Genomic DNA, 12,182 nt, shown 5'->3' on the forward strand with positions numbered 1-12,182 from the left:
CATCTATGCCTCTCATTATCTTGCACACCTCTATCAAGCCACCTCTCATCCTTCATCACTCCAATGAGAAAAGCCCTAGCTCCCTCAACCTTTCCTCATAAGACCTGGCCTCCAGTACAGGTAGCATCCTGGTAAATCCCCTCTGCACCCTCTCTAAAGCTTCCACATTCTTCCTATATTGATACGACCAGAACTGAAGACAGTATTCCAAGTGTGGTCTCACCAGGTGCTTATAGAGCTGCAGCATAATCTCGCACTCTTACACTGAATCCCCCTGCCAATGAAAGCCAACACACCATACGCCTTCTTTACAACCCTATCAACTTGGGTGGCAATTTTGAGGGATCTATGAATGTGAACCCCAAGATCCCTCCATTCCTCCACACTGCCAAGAATCCTGCCATTAACCCTGTATTCTGCATTCACATTCGGCCTTCCAAAATGAATCACTTCACACTTTTCCAGGTTGAATTCCATCTTCCACTTCTTTGCCCAGCTCTGCAACCTGTCAGTGTCCCATTGCATCCTACAATAGTCCCCTACACTATCTACAACTCCACCAACCTTCATGTCATCGGCAAACGTACTAACCCACCCTTCCACTTCCTCATCCAAGTCATTTATAAAGATCAAAAAGAGCAGAGGTCCGAGAACAGATTCCAGCAGAACACCACTGGCCACTGAGCTCCAGACTAAATGCTTTCCATCTACTACCACCCTCTGTCTTCTATTGGACCCCAGTTTTGTATCCAGACAGCCAAATTTGCCTGAATCCCATGCCTCCTTACTTTCTGAATGACCCTACCATGGGAAACCTTATCAATTGCCTTGCTAAAATCCATATACACCACATTCACTGCTCTACCTTCATCAATGTGTTTTGTCACATCCTCAAAGAATGCAATAAAGCTTATGAGGCTTGACCTGTCCCTCACAAAGCTATGCTGACTAGCTCTCGTCAAATTGTGCTTTTCCAAATAACCATAAATACCGTCTCTCAGAATTCTCTCCAATAATTTGCCCACCATAGAAGTAAGACTAACTGGTCTGTAAATCCCAGGGTTATCCCTGTTCCCTTTCTTAAACAAGAGAATAACATTTGCTACCCTCCAATCATCTGGCACTACTCCAGTGGACTGATGTGGGATTTTGAAGAGTGGTTGAACAGTTCAACCCATAACGTCTAGAGTTCAGGAAAACAAGAGGAGATCTAATTGAGATGTGTAAGATGTTAAAGAGGATTGACGAAGGGAAGCAGATGTTTCCTCATGTGGAACAATCTTGAAGGAGAAGTCATAGTTTTAGGATAAGGGTAGCGGATTCAAAACAAATGAGAAAGAACTACTTCTCTTCAAGAGTCATGAATCTGTGAAAATGAGTACATTTAAGGAGGACATAAATAGATTTTTAATCGATAATGGATTGAAGGGTTATAGATAGCAGACAGGAAAGCGGAGTTGAGGCCAAGATGAGATCAACCATAATCATATTGAATGGTGGAGTAGGCTTGAGGGGGCTGAAATAGCTTCTCCTGCTCTGGGTACTTATGTTCTACTATCTTCACAGACACTATTAAGGTCTCAAATGTGGGTTAGAACTGGTGTCAAAGCCACCTGATCTCATTCTCCACTCCTCTGATGAGCTGTCATTAGGTGACCAGAGCTCACTGGCTCGATGACAGCTGCTTGAGAGTCTTCACTCAAAAGATGTAGCTGTCACTGCACAGCTGACATTTACTGCCCATCGTTTCAGGAGGTGGTGAGTTGTCTTTCTCAGTCTGTGTGGTGCAGGGCTGTTGTTAGGAAGTGGGTGAGAGGATTTTTACCAGCAGTAATAAGGGAGCATTCAAGAATTGGAACCTGATGTTTAGTTTTAAGTGCAGTCTCAGCCTTTCAGCTCCTTTCGGCTGCATCCCCTGAGCTTCTCATTTTTGGGCATATTTGAGCAAACATGCTGTGATATTTGCATGAGAAACAGGGAATGAGTTTAGCTCATTGCATTGCATGGTGCAGATTTCTGAAGAAGCACTGGGTGTTTCATGGTTCAAATGATTTGTATTGGTCACGAACGTCGCAGTCGAATGGGGAGAAATGGAGAAATATTATCTTTCACTGTTAATAAGATTCTGCTCGCCTGCTGTGCATCTGCATGTGCACAGCCTCATCTGTTTTAAGTGGATAAGGCACTTCACATGCGTCAGTGATTAAGTAGATTCATTTTACCCTCATGTAAACAACTGCCTGGTACTGTGTAAATGAGGGCTCACTGAAGAATAGGTCTTAGTTAATTAAGACAACATTAATGTGAATTGAATCAGACTTCATGTTTAATATTTAAATTAAATCTAATCGCTATTCTTTACAAACCTTCTCGTCTTTTTCTACATTAGTTACCACCATTTCTACACTTGTTACTGAGCACTGCGGTGCTCTGCTAGCAATCTTACAATTACAGTTGCAACAGTTGTTCATTTTACTCCAACTTTGTAATAACGCTGCATTTTGCATCTGCAACAAGTCTTTCTCTGCTATCTCAATGTTATGAAGACATTTTGCTGGTTAAGCACTGTTTTGAAATTGGAAGGAAGAATTTCAATAGCTTCTGTTTCTCATCTTAAAAGGCTTTCTGAACCATTTTATGAGCTTTTTTCAGGTCTATTGGAGTCTATTATTAAGAATGTGATAACAGGACATTTAGACAATAGCGATAGGATGACACAATGTCACCATGGATTTCTGAAAAGGAAATTGTGTTTGACAAACTCACTGGAATATATGAGGAACTAACGAGGAGAATAAATGAGGCAGAACCAATGATTGTTTATTTGTATTTCCAGAAGGCTTTTGAGGAAGCCTCACATAAAAGATTAGTTTACGAAATCACAGCACATTGGATTGGCGGTAGTATACTGGCATGGATTGAGAATTGTTTAACAGATGGGAAACCAAGAATAGGAATAAATTGGTCTTTTTCAGAGTGAAAGGTGACAAGCTGGGTACTGCAAATTTCAGTTCTTAGGGGTCCAGCTATTCACAATACATAGCAAGAGTTTGTATGAGAATATCAGATATAATTGTTCCAGTTTTACTGATAACACAAAACTGAATTGTGAATGGTGAGAAAGATGAAAAGAGGCTTCAATGTGATTTAGACTACTTGAGTGAGAAGGCAATCACATGTCAAATGTTGTGTAATGTGGATAAGTGTGAAATAGTCCACTTTGGTAAGAGTACCAGGATGGAAGATCATTATTAAAATTGGGATAGATTGGAAAATGTTGACATCCAAAAGGACCTGAGAGTCTTTGCAAACTGGTCACCATCAGCCTGCAGGTTCAGCAATCAGTTAGGGAGGTAAATGGTATGTTGGTCTTCATTGCAAAAGCATTTACATATAGGATCAAGAAAGCCATACTTCGGTGGTGCAGGACCTCAGTGAGACCATACCTGGAAGATTATGTATCATTTTGGTCTCTTTACCTCGGAAAAGATAATCTTGCATGGAAGGAGTACAGCAGTGTTTCACCGGACTGATTCCTGGGATGGTAGGTTTGTCAGGTGAGGAAAGATTGGGTTGACTGGACCTATATTTACTGGAGTTGAGAAAAATGAGAAGGGCTTTCAATGAAACATATAAAATTCTAACACGGCTGAATAGACTAGATGCAGGAGTGATATTCTCTGTGGCTGGGGGAGTTCCAGACCCAAGGGTCGTGGTTTCAGGAGAAGTGGGAGGCCATTTTGGATTGAGATGAGGAGAAATTTCTTCACTCAGAGGATGGTGGACTGGTGGATGTCTCTGCCTCACAAGACTGTGGAGGCCAAGTCACAGAAGATATTTAAAAATGAAGTTGGTAGATTTCCACAAGTTAAAGATATTGAGACGTAAGGGGAGAATACAGGAGCATGGGCATTGAAGTTGAAACCCCTACCCCTGCTCTTGTTTTCTGTGTTTCACAGGTAGGAACCCTAACTCCCTATTATCCTTTATTTTTCAAAGATAGTGGTCTGAGTGACTCATGCAAAACGTTAGAATGGAAGCAAACTGAATTCTAGGCAATTTTTAAAATTTTAGTTGCAGCCTGGTGTTTATTAATTTTGAATGAGACAGTGGACAATAAAAAATCTGATGAAAAGTCCTTGGCCCAAAATGCACAGCCTCATTTTAACCTTACGATAAGCACAACACCTATGGGGACAGATGGAAAGTGTGCCTGTGTGCTGCTGGGTACATCCGTCTTAATTGCTACAGAAAATCACATTTCTTAGCATGGGGATTGAAAGGGTCAGCGCAGAAAACCCAATTCTATCAGTTTCCCAACAAGTGGATCAGCTTAAAATTGTGGAACACTGTTAATGCCTTTTCCTCCGATGTTGCTGAAATACCTGTGTACTTTCTCTTTCTAGTGTGAGTAATTTGATGTTTTTGTTGCTGGTGAGAATTTGAATTTCAGTCACCAATGTTTCATTAATCTTCTGCAGGAAGTGATGCTGCTTGAAGACGAGACCACGTCCTGTTACTGCCTGCTGGATTCTCAGTCCTGTCACATCCTGTTGGACCACCTTGGCACATATGCACTCGTGGGTGAGGCAGTCACAGAGTGCGCAGAGAAGAGACTGAAGCTCGCTATCTTTGGGCGTTTGTCCTACAGTTCACTGGAGTACAATTTCAGAGTATATTGTGTAGACGATATTCCAAGTGTTTTACAGGTATTGTACTGAAGAAAGCATTTGCTTGACCTACATTCACTTACCACAAGACATGTTGACATCTAACTCCAAGCTTTAATTTTCACTTGCTTCCACATAACTACTGTGACAAATACTTATTTGAGAAGTTTGAATTTTACATGCTGCAATCCAGTTGAGTTTTACAATGTAGTCATAGGTCATCGTCAAAATATGACCCAGTTCCATTTGGAAGTTACTGTGGAATCATCTTTGATTAGCCATTCAGGCAGATAAGACAGGAAAGCAAGGGTAGGGAAGTAATTGGAAAAATGAAAACCAGAAGTGGGAGAAACTTTGATTGCTTTGGTAACTGATTGTAACTGACTGAATTTGCCTTGTTAACTAATAGTAATCCTGGTAATGCTCAGATTCTGCTCATAAACAATTTGTTAATTGTCTGTATATTACCAGTAGCAAGGAAGTAGTGTGTTCCTTTTATTAAGTAAAAGGTGCAAATACCCAACAACTAGTAGTTGCATTCATGCCAGCTGTGCCCAAAGACAGATCCTTGCCTCATTGCCCATTAGTCCTTCATCCCCAAACTGGTTCCTTGGCAATTTTTGTCCATAATATGATGGTTTTCAATTGCCTTCTGCTCTCAGGGTGAGAAAGTCTGACCCAAATCACAGCCAGAGTGAGAATTAAATCTGCATTTGGCATTATCCTGAACCACATGCTGGTTCATGAGCTAATTGCAAGAATCAACCCCTTCTGAAATGAATAGTCATTGAACAAACTGTTAACCAACAGCCAGATTATCTCCATGCTTGTCAACTTGAGGTCTAACTTCATAGTCCAAGCCACTGTCACAGACCTGATCTCTCTCCTTATCTGGTTGTTTGTGAGGGTAATCATTCTCAACTGGGACCCTAATTCTGTGTGGTATTTGTGGGGAGAAAGGTGCCACCAATACACTTCTTGACTGGGCCAATGAACCTGTGGTTTCCAACTGGTAGATGATCAATCACTCTTCAGCCTTAACATGAAGACGTTCTTGTCTCAACAAAATTTAGTTTAGTGTTTGATAGCTGAGGCAAAAGTTACATTAATTTGTTATACATTGTTACTAAGATGAGAAGGGACTTATCATACTCCACGACCTCTTGAGATGTTCTGCCTTCTCTCTTGTAAGAGCTTATGACAACAGATTGGGTATCTCCAACGCTAATGTTTTCAGAACCATTACCTGTGCAACAATCTGTAAACAAAACTCAGCAGTCAACCTGAACTGGATCAAGCTGATAGATCACACAATTGACAGAGGATTGTGCTTTGGGCACATCACAATGGATACTTAATCTTCAACTCAGCTTTAACTCTTCTAAATTGTGCTGAAGTCAACCTCAAAAAAGGAGAGATTTAGAAAAAAATAATAGAATTGCAGCATAAGAGGAAGGCATGTTTCCAGATGCTGGTACTCTGATCAGGAGGACCTCGTAGGGTTCTTGCACCACACATGATGTTCTTTTCTGTTTCAAATCTACCATTAACATCAGAAAAACTGTACAACTCTGACCTCGCAAATTATCCCACTGTCTGCAATTGCCTCTTCCTTTCCAAAGTCCCTGTTGCTACACAAACCCATGACCTCAACTTCCCTTTGGCTGCATGTTTCGAGCTGTATAACAGGGCATCCACCCTGCTACATCACTGAGGTGGTCCAATTCAAAACCACAAATCCAACCCCTTAGATGGAGTGTGTGAGTGTAAACTCTCCACTTTCAATCTGCTGATAAAGCAGACATACCTCTTGTTAAAGCATGATGATTTTTTAAAAAACGTAATCCTTAAATCAGTTAGAATATCACATGTTAAGTACTATATATGTCAGATTTATTAAGTGCACATCATCTGTAACATTCAAACATAGCTGTCATGGATAAGACCTGGATAATGGCATGTCAGAATCCTGCATTATGACTAGTTCTTGGGCTGGGTTCCCTAATTATTTTACGATTTCAGAAAGGATAACCTGAACTGCCAAGTTTCCAGGTGAGGTGAACTTTTATTAATCACTTACCCCTTTGGTTGGTTGCAACGAGGTTCATTAAAAAGGTTCCCCTTCTTTGTCTACCAAAATATGTAAATTTATAATTTGAAAGGAACCAAATAACCACATTTACTTGGCTTAACGAAAGAATGAGTTTATTAATAAAACTAAACCCAAGTTGAAACAATAGTGCAATACATATACACACAGAACAGAAATGAGAAGTAAATCCAACTAAAGATGAATCTCAAAAGTTCAATTGAGCAGTCTGTCTGGATTGTTCTTGGACAGTAGATTGTGGAACATTGATTTCTATAGAGACAATTTCAGGATTGCTGGCTTTGCAGCATGCTGAAATTTGTTTTCTGTTTTCCTTTGACTGCTTGGTAACTAGCTTCCAGTACTCAGTAAGAGTTCCTTACCTGCACTGCTGACACAATGTGAAGGTTATTTGACTATCACTTTCGCAGCACACTAGTCCCTGATCCGAGGGTACTGGGCATAAGTACCTCAGGTCACTAGCACATAAGAAGCAGGGATGAAGCTCTATTTAAACACCTGTCCTTGTGTATTCTTGAAAGGAACAAGTGCACAGAGTTCCCTCACCCATGCCTGTGCGGTCTTTTCTCTCATGCTCATAATCTGGGATACTGACAGGACATTAAATTTCAGTTTGTAGTGCATTTATCCCCCTTGAAGCTTCCTTGACATATTTAGGTCTGACATTCCAGAGTTTCTCTCCAAGCAGTCACTGAATTTACATTTACAGATAGGTTTTGACTGTATCTCCTTGTTTTAAAAAACAAACGTCGCAGTAAAAAATATCATAGGGCTCTGGTCTGTGGCTGTGACACTTATAAACTCTATACAAACTATGCACTTAAAAGATGATGCTTCCTACTCCTTGTTCTCTGTGCTGTGCCAAACATGGCCTTTGGAGCATTCTTGATTTTAATTGACATTTGACCATTGACATCCATGCTTTCATTTTTCTCATAACTCAGCTCCCGGATTCCCCCTCTCTGCCAACTTAGTCTCCTTTGAAACTTACTTCTTTGAACAAGCTTTTGATCATCTGTCATTATCATCTGCCTGTGAAACCCAGATTTTGTTTTGTGTTGTTCCTGTGGAGATCCACAGAATGTGTCTTTTGTTACTCAGTAAAGGTAGGAGATAAATTCAAGTGCTGTTCTGGGTGCTTTTCCATCCACAATACTGGCTTTAAAAGACAATCTTATGGACTGAGAATTTCCAGAAGGAAACCTTTGTGCTGACTAGAAATTTCCCTTCCTCCACTCCGGGTTGTCAGTGATGAAGAAGTGATCATTAGCTACAGTAATTGGACATAAGTTACCGCAAAATAAATTTGCAAGATTAGTCTCGTAAAAGAGAGTTCTCCAGTCACATAAGGAAGTGTGACAAATTTATCACGAAACACTTTGCAATCAGCCCCTTCCTATCACATAAATTAGTTCAAACTTCATTCTCAGATTAAAAGAGTTTTTTTTAAATATCTCTGGGCATCTTCATAACCAGAGAATAAATCATGGACAAGGTTGAGTGTTTTTATTAGGAGAGCTGATTTTACAACCTGTTTTATGCTCTGTCCGTTTTCACCCTCCAATGATTTTGGGTGGTGAGGTTAAACAGGAGGCTGCCGACTGTGACTGTTTTTTCTGATCAAAGTTAGCTTGTATCTAAGATCATAAGACAGAGGAGCAGAAATTAGGCGATTCAGTCTACATTCAATCATGGCTGATAATTTTCTCAGCCCCCTAGTCTCCTGCTTTCTCCCTGTAATCTGTAATCCCCTTGACAATCAAGAATGTATCTATTTCCATCTTAAACATACTCAATGACTTGGCCCCCACAGCCTTCTGTGGCAGTGAATTCCATAGATTCACCACTCTCTGGCTGAAGAAGTTTCTCCTCATCTCTGTTCTAAGAGGTCTTCTCTATACTCTAAGGCTGTGTCCTCGGGCCCTAGTCTCTCCTACCGATGGAAACATCTTCCCAACATCCACTCTGCCCAGGCCATTCAGTGTTCTGTAAGTTTCAATTAGATCCTCCCTCTTCCTTCTCAACTCCATCAAGAATAGACTCAGAGTTCTCAAATGTTCTTCATATGTTAAGCTTTTCATTCCTGGGATCATTCTTGTGAACCTCCTCTGAACCCGCTCTTTTTTTGAGATATGGGGCCCAAAACTGCGCCCAATACTCCAAATGTGGCCTGACCAGAGCCTTATAGAGCCTCAAAAGCACATCCCTACTTTTGGATTATAGTCCTCTCAAAATAAATGCCAAAATTGCAGTTGCCTTCCTAACTACTGACTCAACCTGCAATCTTGCCTTTCAAGAATCCTTGGCCAGAACTCCCAAGTCTCTTCGCACTTCAGATTTATGTATTTTCTTCCCATTTAGAAAATAGTCCATACCTCTATTTTTCTTACCAAAGTGCATGACGTCACACTTTCCCACATACTCCATCTGCCACTTCTTTTACCACTCCCCTAACCTGCCCAAATCCTTCTGTAGTCTCTCCTCAATACAACCTATCCCTCTACTTATCTTTGTATCTTATACAAACTTTGCTTGTGTCTTGGGGATGGCGGTTCCACCCGATTTTTGTTCTCCCTGCAACACAGCCCTCTCTCACCTTCTGTTCATACACCAACCCAAAAACAGAATAGCATTAGGTAACTGATTTATCATAGTTTCTGATTCCACCTGTTTTATTTTGCATTTCCATGTTTGTGACAAGGATTGCAGCTGACCATGCAAGAATGGGATACCTGTCACTAGTTTCAACCTCGAAATGTCAACCCGCTTTTATTTCAGGATAGTGCATTTCCCTTCTTGTTGGTGAAAGTTTTCTGACGTAGAATGGCACTGATGTGCTTGGTGCTGTGAAATATTGTTTGAAGGCAGTTGCGTTCTGTCCTGTGTTTGCATTAGCTGCACTGAACATTGTACATTGCTCACTGTACTTTTAATTCCATTTTTGTAGCATCTTGTCACTTTGCCCAATGCAGTTATTCAGGTCCTTTTCAATTGTTTTCATTGCTACAATGTTTTGGATGTAAAGTTTCAGATTTGGACAGCACAGGATCCTATCAGTGGCAATGTTTTGCATTCTGTTGGTGAAGTGCATTTTGGTAAGGCAAATCAGGGTAGGACTTATATGCTTAATAGTAGACCCCTGGGAGTGTTTCCAAATAAAGAAATGTTAGGGTGCAGGTGCATAGTTCCTTGAAGTTGGAGTAACAGGTAGACAGGTTGGCGAACAATGCATTTGGTATGCTTGCCTTTATTGGTCAATGCAGTGAGTATAGAAGCTGGGATGTCATTTTGAGGCTGTGCAGAGCATTGGTTAAGCCACTTTTTGAATACTGCATTCAATTCTGGCCATCTTGCTGTAGGAAAGATGTTGTGAAACTTGAAAGGGTGCAGAAAAGATTTACAAGGATGTTGCCAGAGTTGGAGGGTTTGAACTATAGGGAGAGGCTGAATAGGCAGGAACAATTTTCTCAGGAGCTTCTTAGCTCAGAGGCTAAGGGGTGACGTTATAGAAGCGTATGAAATCACAAGGGGCATGGACAGGGTGAATAGCCAAATTTTTTTTTTCCCGGGAAGGGGGTCCAAAACTGGAGGTCATAGCTTTAAGGTGAGAGGGGTAAGATTTAAAAGGGTCTAAGAGGTGACTGTTCCATGCAGAGGGTAGTGTGTGTATGGAATGCATTGCCAGAGAAAGTGGTGGAGGCTGGTACAACTACAACACTTAAAAAAGCATCTGGATGGATTCATTAATAGGTAAGGTTGAGAGGGATATCAGCCGAATCCTTGCAAATTGGACGAGATTAATTATCTGGTCAGCATGGACGAGTTGGACCAAAACGTCTGCTTCCATGCTGTACAACCCTGTGACTCTATAAACGAATGCCGATCAGGACAACTTTGAGCAGTACCATCAGCTGTATAAGGAGAGGGAAAATGGGATCTTGCTGTACAACCCTGTGACTCTATAAACGAATGCCGATCAGGACAACTTTGAGCAGTACCATCAGCTGTATAAGGAGAGGGAAAATGGGATCTTGTTCAAGGCCTTCAGCCCAGAAGTGAAAGAAGAGACTGTTGAGAAGAATTTCAATAAATGAGTCCAGAATCATGCAGACGCTTGTCTAAATGAGGAGAAATTGTTTTCCCTGACAGGTGAGCTGGTCGTCAGAAGACACAGGTTGGAGAGAGTTGGCAAAATGACATGAAGGGAGATTAAGAGAATTTTATTTGCTTTCTGTTTATGCTGTGCTGTGATCTATGTATGACCTAAAATGGTGAATTCAGACTCAATCAGAACGATCAAAAGCAATTGTTTGCAAAGAAAAACAATGCAGGATTCTGAGGAATGAACATGGAAACTATTGTTTCAAAGGACTCCTTGTTTGGTTGTGTTTCTGTGATTCAATGTGACACTTGCGACAGTGCGGAATCCTTCAGTTTTGCACTGAATCTTCAGTCGTAGTGACCTGGTTAAAATTTTGGAAAGGGGCTTGAAGCATCTCACTGGCAAGCATGGACCCAGACTGACATACATCAATTCCTTAGCCTTTGCAAGTTCACCTGGGCCATCTCCAGCACATCCCTCATCTTCCTGGACCTCACAGTCTCCATCTCAGGTAACCAGCTAGAAACTGATGTCCATTTCAAGCCCACCGACTCCCACAGCTACTTAAAATACACCTCCTCCCACCCACCCTCCTGCAAAAATTCCATCCCCTATTCCCAATTCCTCCGCCTCCGCCGCATCTGCTCCCAGGATAAGGCATTCCACTCCCACACATCCCAGATGCCCACGTTCTTCAAGGACCACAACTTTCCCCCCGCAATGGTCGAGAACGCCCTTGACCGCGTCTCCTGCATTTCCCGCAACACATCCCTCACACCCCGCCCCCGCCACAACCGCCCCCAGAGGATCTCCCTCGTTCTCACACACCACCCCACCAACCTCCGGATACAACGCATCATCCTCCGACACTTCCGCCATCTACAATCCGACCCCACCACCCAAGCTATTTTTCCATCCCCACCCTTATCTGCCTTCCGGAGAGACCACTCTCTCTGCGGCTCCCTTGCCTGCTCCACAATCCCCTCCAACCCCACCACACCCGGCACCTTCCCCTGCAACCGCAGGAAGTGCTACACTTGCCCCCACACCTCCCTCACCCCCATCCCAGGCCCCAAGATGACTTTCCATATTAAGCAGATGTTCACCTGCACATCTGCCAGTGTGGTATATTGTATCCATTGCACCCGGTGTGGCTTCCTCTACATTGGGGAAACCAAGCGGAGGCTTGGGGACCGCTTTGCAGAACACCTCTGCTCGGTTCGCAACAAACAACTGCATCTCCCAGTCGCGAACCATTTCAACTCCCCCTCCCATTCTTCAGATGACATGTCCATCATGG

At 42.1% G+C, this 12,182-nt stretch overlaps 1 protein-coding gene across 5 annotated transcripts in view; it reads left to right on the forward strand.

Moving 5' to 3' along the window:
- Positions 1-12,182, forward strand: part of LOC125448094 (netrin receptor UNC5D-like) — a 487,552-nt gene that overhangs the window by 452,631 nt on the left and 22,739 nt on the right. For all 5 annotated transcript variants that reach the window (XM_048523119.2, XM_048523121.2, XM_048523123.2 and 2 more), the window contains one exon: positions 4,482-4,709. In XM_048523119.2, the coding sequence (XP_048379076.2) occupies positions 4,482-4,709 (228 nt within the window). The remainder of the gene's footprint in view (positions 1-4,481; positions 4,710-12,182) is intronic.

This window comes from Stegostoma tigrinum, chromosome 40 (genome assembly GCF_030684315.1).
Source record: "Stegostoma tigrinum isolate sSteTig4 chromosome 40, sSteTig4.hap1, whole genome shotgun sequence".
NCBI lineage: Eukaryota > Metazoa > Chordata > Chondrichthyes > Orectolobiformes > Stegostomatidae > Stegostoma > Stegostoma tigrinum.